Source organism: Triturus cristatus, chromosome 3_1, assembly GCF_964204655.1.
Source record: "Triturus cristatus chromosome 3_1, aTriCri1.1, whole genome shotgun sequence".
Lineage (NCBI taxonomy): Eukaryota > Metazoa > Chordata > Amphibia > Caudata > Salamandridae > Triturus > Triturus cristatus.
In genome coordinates, this window is record NC_140583.1 from 1,110,705,859 (window position 1) to 1,110,725,615 (window position 19,757).

General features: G+C 42.7%; 1 protein-coding gene across 1 annotated transcript; it reads left to right on the plus strand.

Annotated features, from left to right (window-relative positions):
- Nucleotides 1–5,321: 5,321 nt before the first annotated feature.
- Nucleotides 5,322–19,002, plus strand: LOC146861599 (fibrinogen-like protein 1-like protein). Its single transcript, XM_085645985.1, has 3 exons — nucleotides 5,322–5,430; nucleotides 10,016–10,205; nucleotides 17,714–19,002. Exons 2-3 carry the CDS (start codon nucleotides 10,025–10,027, stop codon nucleotides 18,409–18,411), a joined length of 879 nt encoding a protein of 292 aa, XP_085502111.1. The 5' UTR covers nucleotides 5,322–5,430; nucleotides 10,016–10,024; the 3' UTR covers nucleotides 18,412–19,002.
- The last annotated feature ends 755 nt before the right edge of the window (nucleotides 19,003–19,757 follow it).

Genomic DNA, 19,757 nt, shown 5'->3' on the forward strand with positions numbered 1-19,757 from the left:
ATTACTGTTTGAGTACTGTATGAATACTTTACACATTGCCTCTAAGTTAAGCCTGACTGCTTTTGTACCAAGCTACTGGAGAATGAAGCACAGATTTATTTAGTGACTTTTATGGTCTACCCTGAAAAGGATTTTGGTTATTACTTGAGTGGGGCTCTCAGCCCCTCAACTAATAACACAATTTCTTAAAAGTAGTTACTGTTACAGTACCAATCCGAAACGCTGGGAAAGGCCAGAAACCCAATCATGAAACCTACATCAATCTTTGTGTTGCATAAACGAGTAATGTTCTCGGATGTGTTAATAAGAAGACATGTGTCAGCTTCTTCCCCCACTCCCAAAGCAATACTTCAGCATCTGAGTGCTACCATCGAAAAGAGACTATCACAAGAACCTCAGAGCTTGTGGCAATCAAAGAGATGATCTGCCCCGCTCAGTGCCTATGTTTAGATAACTGAGGGATCAGATCACAGTTATGTATGGACTATATACACTTTCTATCAGTGTAGTGCAATTTTGTACTGAAATTTGCATCAACCAACCAAAATGTACAACTGACCGACAAGTGCAAAATGTACACTTTCACTGATTGATCTATACAAAAGTTGCATTTATGCATTAATCAGTTTTCTGTTGCAAACAACATTATGGACTATCCAGCTAGTGAAAATGTCACTGTAAAGCTACATTGCTTCCTCATTTACTCAAGGATGGTGACCAGACTGGACGGGTATGGCTATGTACATAGAGCAAGAGATTAAGCTTACCGTGCATCCTCTGCTCTGAGGTCTGAGACCTGGAGGAGGATGAATAGTGCAAACAAGAAACAAATGCTACAGATGAGATGACAATATGAGAGCTATTGCCGGATTGATTCAGCTGAGCGTTGCATTTGTCTGCCACCGCCAATGCTGTGGAGCGCTCTGAACTCCTGGTTGACCCCTGTGGCTGACTTTTCTGTGACACTTTCCTGACCTAGTTGCTGGGTGGAAATGCCAGATGACAGCTTGATCTCAGACCTTCTTCCCTGGTGCCTCGAGGTCTTTAGGGAAACTAAGTCACCAAAATTCCAGCTGTAAAAAACACTGCTTGGGGGTCAGAAATTCCCTACAGCCTGGTCCAGGAGCTGTTTGGGAGCCTTTTATGTCACTGAGGCTCAGTTCAGGAGGGCAGCAGACTAGCCCTTGGAGTCACTCCGGGCTCTGGGTTCAAGATAAAGTTACAGGTGCAGTTCTCCCTCCCCAGGCAAGAGGGTGGCAGGAAGCAGGTCAGAATAGCAGGGCAGCAGTTCCTTAAGGATAGCAGTCCAGCAGAATTGCAGTCCTTGAGGCAGCAAAGCAATCCTTTTTCCTGGCAGAGTATCCACAGGTACCAAAGTGTTCTAAAGAGATGGTGTCTGAGATCCCGTATTTATGCCCAATTGTGCCTCTGAAGTAGGGAGAAGTTTCTAAATGCATGCCTTTGAAGTGCACAGATGCCTTGCCTTCCTGGCCCTGGCCACAGGGGAGTATGTAGCCCTCTGTATGGAGACAGGACACAGGCTATTCAAGTATAGGTTTAAGTGGGGCTGGGCCTAGCTCCTCCCTCTCATCGTGCCAGTGATGGCCCATTCAGTCACACCTAAGCCCCCAATTGTGTGCAGCTGTCTAGGGGAGTACACAAAGCCCAACTGTCACCCGCACCCACTCATGTGATGACCAAGAGACAGGCTTCAGGCACCAAAAGGCCAACAAACATGAATTCAGCAAAAATAGGAGGAGTGAAGGCAAAAAGTTTGGTGATGACCTTGCAGAAAGGGCCAATTCCAACAGCAAAACTGCGAGGAAATTCCAAAGGGCACTCAGCCTTGACAACGTGATGTACCAGAGTACAGTGCATAGTCCCACGATGCAATCAGGTAAATATCCTCCAGGTGCAAATCAGCAGAGAGGAGTGTGGCTACCATGTGCTGTCTGAGGTACAAGCCCAGTCCAACAAGTGATGAGGGGCTGTATGGGAGAGGGAACTGCCTCATTCTCTCTACTCAACTTTCTCTACCACTGCAGTGCCTCACTTTATGGGTATATCGGAGAGCAGTGGGAGGAGATTACATTACAAAGGTGGTTCCCACAAAGCATAGCTCCACCCACTCTAACTTCACCCCAACATTCCTGTTAGCACCACTTAGAAAGTTGCCTGCAAAACCGAGGAAAAATAGTTTCACCCAACATAAGTTGGTTTGGGCTCTAAGGGTATCCAACCAGTACAACTGAATCACTTACATTGTAAGAAAATGTATGTGGTTAGCTATGACGTCTTTAGTGAAACAGAAAATAGAAACCAAAGTGGGTGGTCAGGTATATGGGTGATGCTGGAGAGTTCCAAACTCGGCTGGAGAGCAGTGATATTTATGGAACAAAGAAAAAGATAGTACAAATACCAAACTATTAGTCTGATGACACATAAACTGAATAAGAGACTGCTGACAAGACTTGCCCGACAATTCAAGGTTGAGCAACTACACTAACAGAAGAAGATTACAAAGCTGTTGCTGTTTTTGCTTTGTGACCCGATTTCAGTTTTGCATTGCGACAGAAACCCATACTTGCAAGGAGTCACAAAAAGACTTGACTCAATAGTATACGTGTGGCAGGATTCTTTTTATATTCCAAACAGCACAACAGCAGTACCTCAGTGATACCATTGTCTTACATATAATCCGACCGGTGAGTTTACAGTTGTCTTTTATCAATCGGAGAGGATACAACACCAATGATAAGCAACCTTCATGGTCTGTCTAATACTCCCCTGACAGCCCATGGTAAGCTTGCCACTGCCCCCAAATCTTTTCCCATTTCTTCGGGCAGCCTTTACTTTGTTAAATAATACATTCTGCCAACCAACACCGGTCTAGATCAGCCTGCCAATCCTCAAGGCAGGATTTGTTTACACCTCATTTCAAATGGCTGCGAATACAGGGATTGAGGTTTGTAACCTCTGTCCCTGCCTTCGATGAAAGGCAATTTTTTTCTTTTTATTCCAACCTCTGTCCATTAAAAGGCAAAGTCCTTGAATTAAAATAAATAAATAAAAAAGCGTCTGCAAATGTTACTGGGTGAGCAGCTGGTTATCCCCAGGAATACGGCCTGCTCTCCTGATGCCCCCAGATGTGGTTCAAAGAATGGAAGCTCTGTCATGACAGTTTCCACTTTGCTCATCAGTATCACCCGCTTTGATGGGATGGTAACCTGTCAATGGTTGTTGGTCAGAACTCATTGATACATGGCATTGAGAATCAGAATGGGCAGGAGTAGGGGAGAGCTCCAGTTAGTTTCAAGCTCTCTGCATCTTACGATTTGCAATGAGTTACAAAGGGTACTGTGTGGGTCAGAAAGGCCTGTCTGACTTTCAAAGTACATTTTGTAGATTGCGACTTGCTGTTTTGCAGTCAAAAACCATGTGATTGTGCAAATCGTAGGCTTTGGGACCGCAAATAACACCATGATTTCTCAAAGCACCATCAGCCTCCTTTAGACAAGAACACACTGATAGTCTGTAGGGGAGTATGAGAGAAGGAAAGTAAGCTGATCAAGTATATCAAAAGCATTAATGCACATCATGAGAAGATAAAAACCCTCAGGACAACGTTTTCGTTATCAGTGTTAAGAAACTTTGTTCAGAGACATCCATCAAAAAATATAGGGCCTGAAAAAGCTTCTGGTCATCGAAGGAATGCTCTCCACATACAGTTGATGGTGTATGTTGAATAGGGCTGGGATTGTCGAGCCGCCAAATAGAAATAAAAGGCCTCATTAATGAGGCTTGGCCGTAGGGCAGCGGCGCAGGCCTTCCTGCTGCAATGCCCTGTGGCAAAAGAAAAGGGCAGGAATGCGCTGTATCTATCAGATACGGTGCATTCCTGTCCTTTTCCCCTGCGCAGGCGCACAGGCTGCTGTGTGCCAGCGCAGGCACCTTTGCACCATGGTTGTGTTGCGGGATAATTATTTTTGTGCAGGAAGGAAAATCTTCCTGCACAAAAACAATCACAAGAGGCTTTTTCCTCTTTCTGAGTGCTGCAGAACACAGAAAAAGGAAAAATTTGGAGAAATAAAGATATTTCTCCTCATTGTGCCTCGCGGCGTACGTTTTTGGCGGCGTCTCAGATTTACAATTTCTCGTAAATCTGGGGCAGTGTCAAAAAGCCATGGATGTAGCTGGGAACGCCCACAGCACCTATTGCATGCTCCTCTATGCAGAAAACTGCCTTAAATGTAACCATATTTATGAGGCAGCGTTAAGCCAAAAAAAGTGACTCCTGCGCCACCAAACATCAGGGCGCAAGTGCCTCATAAATGAGACCCCGGATGTCTATGAGCCCAATTTACATATAATGAGTTAATTAGAACCTTTTTGCATATTCCATGTTCATTCTGAAAACCCGTCTACTGTTGTGCGGTTGGATAAGCCCAGCCTCATAAATGGCGCAAACAGAAATATGGGAACTCGACCTGAAGGATTGCCCTGCATCCCATGGGAGAGGAAGAGGAGCACAAAGGAAGTCTCGAGGCGCACTACTTACATTTCCGTTTCCTTCGTGGACAAATATATTTCCAACCATTGCAGGTGTTCTTGCCGGAAAAGGCCTCTCACAACGAATATCGTAATATATTATAGTTTATGATAGTATACAGAGGCGCAACTAGAGCCAAATTTCGGGGGGGGGGCTAAGAAAAAATTTCGGGGGGGGGGGCTGAATCTTTTAAGCCATAGGCAGAGTGGAGCTGCAAGGGCTCTTAGAAGGGGTGAAACAACAGCGAGGCCTCATTAACATGCAAATGGTCTTTTAAAGACCTGTGAAGTGCTCGGGTGCGGCTGTGTGTGCGCCGGGAAGCTGTCTCATCCCGGGCTGCCACACACGACGAGGGGGGCTGAAGCCCTGTGAGTCCAATGGCGCCTGATAGTATATGAAGTTTTAAGAAACACTTGCCATGTTTTTCATTGGCAACACTGTGGTTTCATAGAAAATGACCAAAATGTCACTGCAAAGGTGCAATGTTACATAATTTGGCCTTTCACTCATAGAAAATAAAACCTCCGTGACAACTGGCAGAGCCGTCGTGAGATACAGGATAACTTAACTGCTTGGGGCATTGACAGACGGATTTGTACACGCCTATTTTCGAGCATACCACATTTGTGCCAATGTTGCAGGACGTGGTCAATAGTTTATTCTCCTTCTCTGTAAACTGCTCACCTGCAAGCTGTCAACATCTGCTGCGAGGGCGTCATAAACGTGGCATTTTGCACCATCCCCTTGAGTAAATAATAAGAATGATGTATTTGCCTTTCCTGAAGAAGGTATAAAACGAAGGACAGTGGGTTGCCAGGATCTCATTTGACGTGTGTGCAGAGGGTCACACAGTCCGATTTTCAGAAGGCAGAAGGCGCCAAGTAAGTTGCGAACATGTTTCAATCTGTTCAAAATTAACTTCCTGCGCATTGGTTTTAAGGGAGACATAATGTGAACGAATGTTAACCTTTTCCAAGGGTTAAAAGACGCACAGATACTTTGGGATTTTCCATACAGGGGGTCGGATGTTGCTGTAGAAAGTCGTAAGTCTTGAAGCCGGAAGTATGAGATGCTTCTGGAATGTAAATACGCGCTTCTTGTAGGAAAGTGTGGTGGTTAAAAGATCAGACTCAAAGCAGAGTTACAGTGAGAAAAAAAGAAATGAAATGACTTGATGAAGAAAAGACAGCCATAGAAAAGATACCTAGTGTAGGGGAATGAATGTTGGAAGCCGAGAGAAGAGGGAGAATTCAAGCTACATGTCCTTCTGTGGCATAAACAACAATTAATATGGCTCAGGCATAATGTTTCTGCTGTATGTCTATTTTTCACACACCATGATGCAGTACTTCTACACAATGTAATCCCATTTTATGTTCTTATATTTATCCTGTATTACAAATGTAAATATTGTTTTTCATTTATTGGAGTGGTCTCACAGTTGTGTGGCTGCTTCAGAGTGGTGACAGAGTAAAGGGAAGGGAGAGGGGAAACAGCCAGAAAAGTGAGAATGTGGCTTCATGCTATTTCAACTTCAGTCAGTCGGAGGTACACGGCAAGTGAGTTCATGATCTTACCATCAAGCCTACCATTTTTGTCATCAAAGCTACATTGATGTGGGGTTTACTCCAAGGTCATGTTGCCTGTCTAAGCAAATTATCAAGATGCCTTGATCTTTCCCAATGTTTAGTGCATTGTTTCATTTGCCACATTCAAGTTACCAGGTGAAAATCATTGTGGGCATTAGTTTGCGTAAAAAACATTATTGTATATTTTACAAGTTCCTATTGTTTGTAACAAGCTGTGCGGAGAAGCTCTAGGTTCAATTAAAGCTTTTATCTGGCACTGATTTGGACAGAACACTGGTGTTTGGTAACTTCGATCTCTTTCCTGATGAAGGGCCTAAAGAGTTGAAACATGTAGACGTGTGTGACACTGAGGAGGAACTTAAACAGCATAGGGTAATCCCTAATCTTCACTTTAATAACATTTCAAACTAAGGATACATAACTGATTTAATGGGAACGAAGAATGAAAGGAATTCAATGAAAATGATCAATTTGGGGACAATCAGTCTGCCTAGAATGGGAAATAATGCAATGGTCCTTGAATTACCGTGCCGTTTAACGTATACATTGATTCGAAGCCAGTTTCTGCACCCAAAACACTCCTGCTAAAAAAAATTGTGCAGAAACACAGGAGGAGACACAAGGTGCAAGGCCACAACTAGTGAACTTGGAATTGGACAGGATAGTATCACACATGGAGGTACTGCTCCTCCTGGACCCAAATATTAATTGAAAAAAGAACTCACTTTTTGCTAGCCCCTGAATGTAGCTGTTTGCGGAAGCCTTTGTTTCTTCAATATGGCCGGTGAGCAGGTAGAGAAGCAGTAATGTTTGCTCTGTGTAGACATGGTCCTCATAAGTCTGTTTGCTTGGACATATTTATGGAGTCTGCTCTAACACTCCTGCTCTAACACTTTGTTATTGGAAGCCGTTGGGAGAGGGTTGTGGAGGAGAATAACTAACATATTTTATCCACCAGCAAGTGTTACACATTATTCAATGTTTTTATAATTCAGCGACTATCCTTCGATAGTAATTTGTCAATGGATTTAGTGCTCAGCCAGTTGGATGAATAACACATTTCTTAGTTTCTGTACTTCACTGATCCAACAAGATCATTGATATCTGGCTTCTTTAACACGTGTGTTAATTTTTTCATTCCTCTTAAATACTTCATCATGTGATGCTCGAAAGGTGGATTTTAATTGCAGTGGATTTATTAGTCATGTATGACTTTACTTGTCCGAGTTTGAGAGGTCGGAGATTTGAAAGTGGTACGATTATTATTAACCCGCCAGCTTTACATAGATTTTTTTGTTATCAAAAGGGAAGCTGCCCTATGGTGTTTAGAGGCAGCAAAGAGGTTGTCTACACTGTGCAAAGGCTAATTCATGTAATAAACATTAGTTCACATATAACGTGGACACAACCAAAGGAGTTTTCAAAGGAACCGGAAATGGTAGCCTTGGAAGAGTAATTTGATTAGGTGAGTCCCTTTGAATATGTAGAAGTAGGTTAAGATTGATGCATTTCTGCTGCTCCACGGGCTAATGCCTTCTCGGCAGGCGCGCAACACCCATTGGGCTCACCGGGCTTCAGCCCCCCGTCGTGTGTGTCAGCCCGGCTGAGACAGCCTCGCGGGCTGGCGTCCGTCTAATTGCAGCCGCACCAGAGTACTTCACGGGTCTTTAAGAAACCATTTACTCGTTAATGAGGCTTTGTTGTGTTTTCACCCCTTCTTACATCCATTCTGCCTATGACTGGAAGACTTAGCCCCCCCCCGAAATCTTTTTCAGCCCCCCCACCGAAATTTGGCTCTAGTTGCCTGCCTGCTTCTCGGCACCCTCCGACATCACCAACTAAATAAGCCTTGCCCAGTTCAAATGCTGGAAGGGGTCGCCTGGTTATCATCTGTGCAAGTAGAAGCATGAAGTGCAACACCGTTTTTATAGCGCCAAAGGTAGCCCTAACGGAAATAAAAGAATGGATCGAGACAAACTAAGTGTAAATAGTGAGATCCCGAGTAATAAGACAGAGGGAAGGTAGGTGTAAGGTTCATGCACCCGTTTATGTCCTTATTGGTACGTGCAAATGTATTTGCGAGTTTGCCACTGGCAAGTTGTGCCCGCCTCAGTTGTAATCTTATATCCTAGAAATCATAAAACAGTTGCTTCGCCCATCATAACAGGAGCCGTTGTAAAACTGCCAATTTAGGAATCACCTCTGTAACAGAGGGCTTTACCATCATGTTCTGTGCAAGTTTGATATTTTGATCTCACGCAGCGTTACCCCTTGTTCACCTTTTTTTTACCGTGGCATATTGACAGGTCAGTGTGTTTCAAGAGCAGGTCAAAAGCGGGGGAGTGCTGAATGCAGCATTAACTGCAATGGGAAAGCAATGATACAGTGAGAATAGCTACTCTGTGCAATAGGCTAATTATGCAATATTTTACTAATGCGTATAGTACGTGAGCCAGGCAGTGCTGTGACCTCCAAGACACATATATTCTTCCACCGTTCTTTGGAACACACTTGCACATGATTGGGTATTGTTGTTTGGACCTCTTCAGGCTCATCAAACACACAAAAGGTGATGGAAGGAATGCTTGCAAGTAGTCTAACCCATTACAATCGCTCTGTGTAGCATTCAATCCCACAGTTTATAACTCACTGTGCATTCCAGATAGAGACCCATCTTATGCAAATCAGTACTGACCCTGCTCCTCGTAGGTACAGTCCATACCACACTACCAGGCGAGACCCGCTCCAGAACAGAACACAAGCAACCCTAGACCAATTTCAGCCTTATTATACCACGAAACGGATGAAAGTCCCTGGTGGATGATGGTGCTCACCCTTATCAGTACCATACTGAGACTGAGGTATCTTGTAGGTGCTCAAGGGTAGAAGGGTCATCCACCCTTCCCAATTCGTGATCCCTACAGATCACACTCAATGCTAAATCAACGCCCGAGCACAACTAGTTATATCATCCACAATGTGTTATCAGCACAAACAGTATAATATCACATAATTTGAGCATTAGTTTGTCTCTTCTCTTTATTTTCTCTTTCATTGGTCCAGCGAAAGAGAAAATAAAGAGAAGAGACAAACTAATGCTCAAATTATGTGATATTATACTGTTTGTGCTGATTACACATTGTGGATGATATAACTAGTTGTGCTCGGGCGTCGATTTAGCAGTTTCAGCCTTGTTAGACCTCATAAGTGACTTCCAGTTTAGATCATGTGACACAGCAAGGAAGGGACCTACATCTGAACATTGCTTTGACAACTTAGGGTGTGACATCATACACAAAAGGTGATCGGAGGAATGCTTGCAAATAAGCTAAACCACTTGCAATCTCTTCGGGTAGCATTCTTCCAACCCATGGTTCTTCTCTTCAGGTTCACGCAATGGAAGATGGCCAGATTCTGACACTCTAGGGATTGTTCCTTTCATTGATACGTTGGAAGGAGGCACGCAGAGGTGAGGAGAGGGGATACATCTCTCCCCACTGGAAATGTGCACAGGATTAGAGGGTGATGAGACAGCTGCATCCATGCAAGAATGGAAGGGGTAAAGAATATTACAAGCTGAGCATGGGGGAGATGTGGTTCATTCGCTAAATGATCATAAAAAGTCAATACCGTTATGAATTGTTTACAACTATAACTACCTAATAAATGTTAGGAATAGGGACTGGAGAACTGTTTTTAATCCTGATTTTACCAAATTGTTTGATCCTGGCTAATTTAGCTTGATCTTTCTGTGACTTGGTCCCTTATATGCCCAGACTAGGAGTGCTCGGAGACAATTTATGTCGTAGAATCAAGTGATATATAATAACCTGAATATTTACAAATGTTTTCCCTTGTCTTCCTTATAATCATGCAGATTCTTAAGATGCGCCTGGTTCCTGCCCTACTCCTGGGGCCCCTAGGGCTGTTGATGGTCGCGACCGTGGGAGCGGCCCTTACAGAAGTATCTGAGGAAGAGCTCATTCCTTTAATTGGAAACCGGCACGTCATAATGAATAAGCAGGCGGCACCTCTCTTAAACGTACCAAAAGGCAAAATTATTATAGGTAAATACCAGGGTCGAATTGGTAACGCGGGCACTCGGGAAATGGCCGAAGGACTGGTAGCCGAGTTCTAGGTGTGGGCTGCATTTTTGGGCAGCCTGGGGCTGTCTGTGCTGTTAGGATGCCGCCAGCGGCCCAGTGGGTGCCTGAGTGACCTTTCTAGAGGCAGATGGGCGGAGGTATCACTCTCTTTCTCTGGCTGGGCCGGCCCGTTAATGTATGCTGATTGAGTGGGGTTAGGGGGCCTGAGCAGAAGTGGTCTGGTCTCACTTGCATTCATGTGTGGCTCAGCAGTGTGAACTAATCTGTGCATTTTTTCTTTATCTAAGTGAAGTTAATATAACATGCCCCTCACCCCCTTTCTTTTCATACAACTTCGCTGAAGCAGTGTTTTGCGAAAAGGCAATACGCAATTGTGGGCCACTTTTTTTTGGTGTGCCCGGGCCAATGTTTGATCCCAATGCATCCCTGGTAAATACTCGCATGTTAGTATTTCAACTTAAAATGATTCTTACTTCTCTTCCTGGATGTTTAAGGAGGAAGGTAAAGCCAATCACAGTGGAGAAGAAATGTGAAACAAATAAAGAAGGCAAATGTGCCAGGTCCAGTAGGAGTCACGTTGTTGCAACAGCCAAGATGCAACAATAAACATGCCTCTATGGGGCATCATCATGGGTTTTGAGGCAGTTTGCGCAGTGGTGGGCATTGTATATGTGTTGTCATACAGTATGAGGACACAGGACACAATATGATCTTACTGCAGAAGGAATTAATTCATAGTACTGCATGTGCTGGTGCAAAGGCAGAAACTCTGTCCTACACTCAGGTCTTTAAGTGGGCCGGATCCTGCTGGCGCTTAGCACCGGCAGTTCTAAAAAGCAGGTGCCGAGACGGTTCCCTATCGGGCTCTTTGTTTTTGCCCTCACCCTTGGCCTGAAAAACAAATCTTAACTCTGCAGCAGTGCCACCCTTCACTGCCTTTGATATAACTTTAAAGAGACTTGTTCTAGGTCTTTCATAGTGTCATCATTTCAAACTGTAGCATTTAGAATAATTTATACAATGAAGCCATAGTTGTTGCTTATTTATCTTATGCAACTACCAACCAATGACAAAGCCAATAGTCCCGGCTTGTCGTAGATGTAAAGTTACTTGCTTTATTATATATGTGGATGCACTGACAGAAACAGCAAAATACCAGGCGGGCAGCACACTCTGCTAAGCACAGGTTTTAATCTTAGGTGTTTTAAGCCACAGCCTTAATTACATAGGTCACACCCCTCTGAGAGACTCCCCATTTTTTTCATCCCACTTAAAGCCCTACCTACACTTGAGCACAACATATCGGCATAAATCCCACAGATAGAGGTGTCTGAAGTAGGTCAGTTAGGGCCATATACAGGACAGATTTGTCTGTTAGTCACATAAGGTACATTTCCATACAATTAATCTAAATGCAACTCATTTACATTGTCTTTAGATTCTCCTAAAAAGTTAGGTCTGGCCCTCTTGGGCATAGATGGTCATCCAGGGAGGTGGGGAGGGCAGTAAAATCTAGATTCTGGTTTGTATAAGTTCTTATGCCTGAGGGACTAAACCAGCCAAACAGATAGATAAGACCTAAGGACCAATGACCAACAATAATATATATATTGCATGTCTGATTTATGATTCGATTAAAGAGATGCATTCTACATGGACCTGCTCTGCCATTTAGTATTTGAAAGGGTGAACTCGAAATGTCACCTTTGCCTAATCGGCACTAAACAGGGTCAAAATGTAACGCTCTCCCTTCTGCTTCTCGTACTTTATACTTCACCCCAAATCCTTTCACTCCCTTTCCACTCTCTTCTTTCTCTTTCTTGGTCTGACAAAAACACTCCACCAACTTTTCACAGGTTTCGCATGGCTTTTCGTATATCATTCTGAGTTTTTGTACGGGGCAGGATGAAGAGCTTGGAAGCACCTTCTGCTAAAGTATTCAACCAAGAGGCAGGAGAAACCTGGATCTAAGGTGAATATGGATGCTTAAAAAGCCACATTACAGGAGCCCTCTGAATTATGCAAGTGAGGAGGGAAATGTTCTAAGACTATGGCTCTCAATTCGAGGGGTGCAGTAAACCTGACCAGAGAGCGAATGGGTGTTTCCGTCTGAATTGGGATTAGAACTGTTTCACAATTCACGCAGTGATCGAGAGCTGTTTCTTTGGGCACATTTCCCTGGTTCAAAGTGGCAACGTTTTTCCAGGAAAAAAAGTCAAGATTCGGATGGGCATATTTACAAACCCCTATCGCCACGGGAACGTCACTTTTATCGACGTTGTGGTGGCGATAGTGGCTTCGCCTTATTTACAAGGCAGCGTTAAGCCACTTAAGGTGTCTTAACACTGCCTTGTAAATAAGGCCCCCTTTCAGGCTACGCTTAAGGTGAAAGGGGAGGGCAATGGGTGTTGCCGTGGGAGTTCCACCGCATACCCATTGATTCTGACGCTGCCCCCCATTTACAAGGAAGGCGTAAATAGGAGGCAGCGCCAGAATAATACCAGGGAAAACCTGGTCTTACCCCGGCGCAAGGAGGAGAAATGTTTCATTTCTCCTAGATTTTGCTGTTTTCATGTGTGCTGCGTTGTGCAGCACACATACAAACAGCAAAAGGCTAATGATTGTTTATGTGTAGGAAGGCCCCCCTTCCTGCACATAAAAAATCATTTTTAAAAATGCCGTTTTGCAACTTCTATGTGTGCTGCATTTAGCAGCACACATAAAAGTTACAAAACGTCATTTAAAGAAGGTGTCCCTTCCTGCACATAAACAATCTTCTCTTGCACACAGACACCCTTGCACTATGATGCAAGGATACATGGTAGGCGCTAGGCTGCTAAGTGTAGTGCCAGCGCAGGGGTAAACTCAGGGCTGCAGCATATTCTTGTAACTATGGAGCAGCCCTGTGTTTCTGAAGTGGCGGAGTGAGGCATGAAGCCAGGAAGGCTAATGCCTCACTCCGCCACTTTCCTTGTAAATATGCCCTGAGTTTTCAACTCAGAATGGGGGAAATGTGCAGCTTTACCACATTATGCCCCCATACTGACATGCCCAACTCGGAGTGGGGGTATGAGAATGCACTGTCTAAAAACCAAACCCCTCTTGGTACTATCTCAGCTCCCCAATCCTGATTCACTGGGTGAGGATTCCCTCAATTTTTCAACAGTAAATTCCTCTTCCCATTGTGAAAAGTCTGGCAGCTGGGTATTTTTATGCAGGTGTACAGTTAGGGAACATCCATACATGCGTACTCTTTGAGAGTATCTGCGAAAACTGTGAGTGTAAGCCCTGGATTCATAGCTTTACTCTTTTTTAGTGCTGAAGGCCCACCTTGGGACTGAAAATCCAGACAGATGTCACCAGGCAGAGGGATATTTTGTGTCCTTGTGTGAGTTCATAGGTGCTGCTGCTGGACTGAGTACAGTGATGTGTGTTTTCACTGGATGACCCATTTTAAGAGCATCCTGTCCAATGTGACTGGAGGGCTGTGGGTTAAATAGTGATAGAGTGCCTTCACAGTAAGGCTCATCTGCTCTTTCAGTTCCATACATGTTTCACTTTCTTCCTTCCTCCATCCGCAGATCTCACCGTCACCTGTCACTCCCTCTGAGTTTTTCGCTCTCTCCTTCTGTTCCTTCTGCTTCTCCCGCTCTGTCCATTCACTCCCTCCATATGCCTTGGGCTTTAAGTGGGCCGAGTTCTGCCGGTGATGAGCACTGGCAGTTCTAAAAAGTAGGTGTTGAGACAGGTCCCTATCGGGCTCTCCATTTTTGCCGTCACCTTCAGGGTAAAAACCAAATCTTAACCCAGCAGCTGTACCACCCTTCACTGCCTTTGAGGTAAATGCAAAGAGACTCTTTGTAGTACTTTCACAGTCTCATCATTTCAGAACAGAAGCATTTTCAATATTATATACAACAAAGCCATAGTTGTTGCTTATTTATCTTACCAACTAACAACCATTGACAAAGCCAATAGTCCTGGCTTCTTGTAGGTATAATATGAGTTGTATTATATGTCTGGATGCAATGACAGAAGTACCAAAATCATAGAGCTTCTCCTTCGGAACCCTGGTTTGATGACACACGGAGACTACAAAAACAAATCTGTTGTCAGCAGGAAAGGAAATGGCGAATCAATTATGATCCGCTAGATAGAGATTTATATAAAAGGGCCATTTCAGTTTATAAAGACATGATCTTGAAAACTATATAAAGTTACTTAACAGCAAAAATTCAGTCTTCAGTAAATTCCTCTAAAGAGCTGTTTATGGTAATAAAACAACTGACAAAGGCTCCTTATCCCAAAAATAACTTTGCTGATCAAGCTTTTTGCAATGATCTAGCCTCATTCTTCGGAACTAAGGCTGAGACCATCTATAATTCACTCTCATCTAGTACATCACTCTCCTCTGCTCTTGAAGAACAGGATTTTAGGATTGAGCAGGACTTTACCACTGCTACTCCTTCAAACAACTTGGCCCCTCAAGATACTAGTTCTGATAGTTCTCCTCCAGACAACAAAGCATTAACATCTTTCTACCACTTTTGTTCAGCGCCTACTTAGTCAGGTCAAATCTGGTTCTCCACTTGACCCATGCCTTCCTGAAATTATCAACTTTACAACAGAAACTGTAGCTAAATACCTTACCAACACCTTTAACAGGATGTTCGAGACAGGACACTTCCCTAAAGAGTAGAAAAGAGCATCCATACTCCCTCTTCTAAAAAAGGCCACATTGGATGCTAAAGATCCGATTAACTGCCTTCCCTTTCCATCGTAGGTTTTAGAGAAGGCTATCAATATTGAACAGTCTGAGTTCATCAGGAGCAGTGGTCTTTTGGATGACACCCAATTTGACTTTTGTGAAGCCAACATAGTACAGAATCGGCCCTCATCACTGCCTCTGAAGAACTTAGACAGCCCTAGATGCAGGTGGGAATGCTGCCTTGGTTCTACTGGACTTCTTAGCAGCATTCAACATGGTAAATCATGGCCTTCTTAATGACTCTCTGTCTTCTCCTGGCATCAGAGATAAGGCTTTTAAAATCCTTTCTCTCAGACCGAGAGCAGTTTGTTGCCTTGGATGAGTTTATCTCCCCAACCTTTTCTTTACCTTGTGGGGTTCCACAGGGCTCGCCCTTAAGCCCCACTCTTTTTAATCCGTATGTCACCCCCTTGGCAGATTTGATTAAAAGATTTGGTTTTGCAGAGGTGTCATACGCAGACGACACCCAAATTGTGGTGTCAGTGGCCAAGAACCCTGCCTACACTGCCTCTAAGTTCCATGACTGCATGGTACAGATCAGAAAATGGATGACCCAAAACTACCGTAAACTGAACTCAAGCAAAATGGAGGTATTGCTGTTTGGCAGAAGTTCATCTTTCTGGTCTCCTAGATGGTGGCCTCAGGACTTTGGCACATTTTCCATTCCTGTCCCTAAAGCAAAAAACGTAGGGGTTGTTTTTGATAGAAACCTTTCCTTTGAGGAACATATCAACACAATCACATCTGGGACATTTAATATGATCAAAATACTTAGGAAAATTCTTCTGTTCATGTCGAACGTTCTCAGGAAAGATGCAGGTACCACTCTCATCATTTCAAGAAAAGACTATTGCTACGCACTGTTCATCAACATCAAAAAAAGATGCCTACAAAAAATGCAAATACTTCCGAACACTGCACATGACTTCTTTTGGGAATTCACAAGTACCATTCTGTTTCCCAAAGTCTTGTTCAGCTACATTGGCTGACTGTGAAGTAACAAATTAATTTTAAGGCACTCTGTATTGTCTTTAAAGCACTTCATGGAGAAGGAACTAAATATCTCAGACATTGCTTGAAATGGTGATTGCCCAGCAGATCTCTTAGATCATCTTAAGCTTGTAACCGAGTGGGTCCTAAATTCAAAAGATCAAAATGGAGTGGCAAGAGCTTTATCACCTGTACCGCCAAACTTTGGAATTCAATGCCTTCTAACCTTAAAGATTAACTTTCAAAAAGCTCTCAAAACTTGACTTTTCAATATTAAAACTAAGGACTAGGCCATTCACATTTTTTGATGGATTATGATTTATCTCCAAAGCTATAGCACCTAGACACCTCAGGGTAGTAGTGCGCATTATAATTTAAATTTAAATTTCATTTAAATATTTGTTTGTATAATAAGGAGGAACTGGTACACATAATACAGTGAATACCAATATTACTTCCCCTTCCTTTATCTGGACACATAGTGTAAATTCTCAAAGACAAGAGATTCCAACTGGTATATAAAATTTCTTGTAATGTCAGAAGTAAATGAAAAATGTCAAACTAACAATATGTATCATGCAGAAGATTAGTATTTGGATAAGGGTATGGGTAACATACATTGTTACATTAAAAAAATATATAATTAAGCTGACTATAAAAATTAAATGGTACAAAAATAATCCTAAGAAATGTACTGCATTAATTCAACATACAATATTACATAACAAACTTTAAACACCTGCATGGATGACAATTGGGGCTTGCAAAAGGGGTTATTTTAAACCTCTTTTAAATTTTTTTTTCAATAAGTGTAATGAGGAAATGGGGGTGAGAAAATGATAAAAATAAGGATAGAAATTACTGGTGCTTGATCAAAAACATTCAATATCATTATGGATTTTCTACAACCATAATTACCTAACAAATGACCAACATTACTGCACAGAATTAAACATGCAGTAACAAAACAATGACCATGACTCAATTAGCAAATTATTTCCCCCCGTTTGTACCAATGGATATGATTCTGTAGAACCAAGAATTTCCCAACAACACCAACATTCAAATGAATTGTAGATGAAGAGCTCGACCAGTAGCTGGTATTGCAATGTACTTGTTAGGTAGACAAGGTAACTGACAGCTATGAAGCTGGAAGTGGTTTAAGAATTCTGGTGGGAAAAAGTGTATCTAGCTGTTACTGCAGAGGTCTGTGTGTAATCTTCAGGTCGAGGGTTCGGATGTCTGCATGGAGTACACAACCTTCCTCCCATGTGGAATTAATTTAATAAGTACCATTGAGTTGGGTTAAAAAACATCTATAACTAAACTTTTAAGAAGCTAATCAATTTGATGATTTTGATACATGGTTCTATTAGTTTCCTTTTAGTTTAGTTTGATTTTGAGAGACTGATCAATTTGAAGATTTTGATGGATGGTTCTATTAGTTTGATCCCCTAGTTTGAGCCTGGCACTGGGAAATGGCTTTAGGTTTATGTGTTTGATGGTGTTCATTTAATGTTTGTAATTTTTAATTGAACAACATTGCCTTTTATTGAAAAATTGCAGTTGTTTTAGGCAAATCTGATAATTCCTGCTCTTTGTAGTAATATATGCAAGCTGATATGATGATAAGAATACCTCACTGACTGAGATCTTTAAAGTACACTTAAAACATTGCAATAAATGTAGCTTTTGTTGTTCCTTTTCACAGAATACTTTCCAAAAGAATGCAGAGACGCTTACTTGCGTGGCCACAGAAGCAATGGGCTTTACGTCATCAAGCCAAAATTTGGGCCCCCGCTGATAGTCTACTGTGATTTGCACACTGATGGTGGTGGCTGGACAGTCTTACAGCGAAACAACCACAATGACACATTTAAGTGGTCTTATCCGTGGGACCAGTATAAATTTGGGTTTGGGAATCCGATGGGCAACCACAGGCTTGGCAATGAGTTTATTTACCTTCTAACCAGGCAGAATGGATTCACTGTCAGGTTCTCAATTGTCGACTCCGAAGGGCAAACCCGTAATGCTGACTACCATAGCTTTAGATTGGATAGTGAGAAGAATGGGTATGCTCTCCGGTTGGGTGACTACTCTGGAGATGCTGGTGATGCACTTACTGTCATGAATGAAGCTGGTGTCCACGACAACATGAAGTTCACTACGCACGACTGGGATAACGACAGATGGAAACGCAACTGTGCTGATGAATATGAAGGTGGCTGGTGGTATGACAGCTGCCAGTCTGCCATCCTCAACAGTGATTTGGGTATTTTTTGGTCTGGGTTATGTGATCGGTCTAAACCTTGCAGTTCAGCCACAATAATGATCAAACCCAACAATAAAAATTGCGAGGCTGCCAATAAGCCAAATATTGGGGTACCTCCCGTCCACCTACCCTCCTGACAACATTTGGACATCTTGTGACCAATCACACTATGACTCCAGATGAACTTTACAGTCACATCAGAGAGTGGGAGACCACCTCAATTTATTAATTTGAGAATTTTTAGAAAACGTTAGAAAATGTACAAGTGCATTACACAAGTGCAAAATTCCTCACCAAATAATAGAATGGGGTACTGATCACTTCCTGGGAAAGTGCACGGTCCACACAAAAGTGAAAAACCTGATCATCTTTGTAACAGCCATGGATAACCGCGATTTGATCCTGAATTTAAAGAATGGCTAATATTTAATGTCAAAAAAGACATCAACACAAAACATTGTTTTATCGCAGTTTTGTCTTGCAAACACTTCACAGCTTACCTCGTTTACACGTTGCTGTATGATTTAAAAAAATCCATTGTTTTCCTTTCTTCTTATGCAAATTATTTTTCCTTCGTATGATCCATAAGTGGAGATCTGGCAAGAAAATAAATTGATTTTTCATCACTGTCTGTACACAATCAAGAGGATGTTTCAGCACTTGCAGTAAAAGTTACATTGTTGATTAACTGTAGACGGCTTAGAGACTCAATAAATGAGCACATTTGAGGTCTGCCTCATGTTTCTTCATTTAAGTATAACGTGAGTTATCTTTCAAAAGTATTGTTGTAGTGGTAACAGGGTTGTTGGTGTGTGTTGTTTGCACTGATGTTTTCTGAAATTGATGGGTTTCGAGGGCAAAAATATTAATCTCCAAATCCCAAACCATTGATGTGCTTCCGTTTGTACATTATGGGTAACATGGGGAGGGGGGGTCTTCACAGATCATTCTACCAGTATAACTTCCCACTCTCTAACTATGATTAAGCTCTGCACACCAAGGGGCATATGTACAAGCCCCTTTCGCCACCACAACGTCACTTTTATCGACGTTGTGGTGGCGATAGGGGCCACGCCTTATTTACAAGGCAGCGCTAAGCCATTTAACGTGGCTTAACGCTGCCTTGTAAATAAGGCCCCCTTTCACGCTATGGTTAGCATGAAAGGGGTGGGCAGTGGGTGTTGCGGTGGGTGTTCCACCGCAACACTCATTGATTGACGCTCCCTCTATGTAGAAGGGAGGCGTACATAGGAGGCAGCGCAAAAATTAAAACCAGGTAAAACCTGGTCTTTAGTTGGCGAAACGGGGAGAAATGCATTATTTCTCCTCGTATTTGCTTTTACCTTGTGTGCTGCTTCGTGCAGCACATATGAAAAAAAGCAAAATACTTTTAAAAAAATGTCAGTTTGTGATTTTCATGTGTGCTGCATGAAGCAGCACACATGACAGTGACAGAATGGCATTTTAGGATTGTTTATGTGCA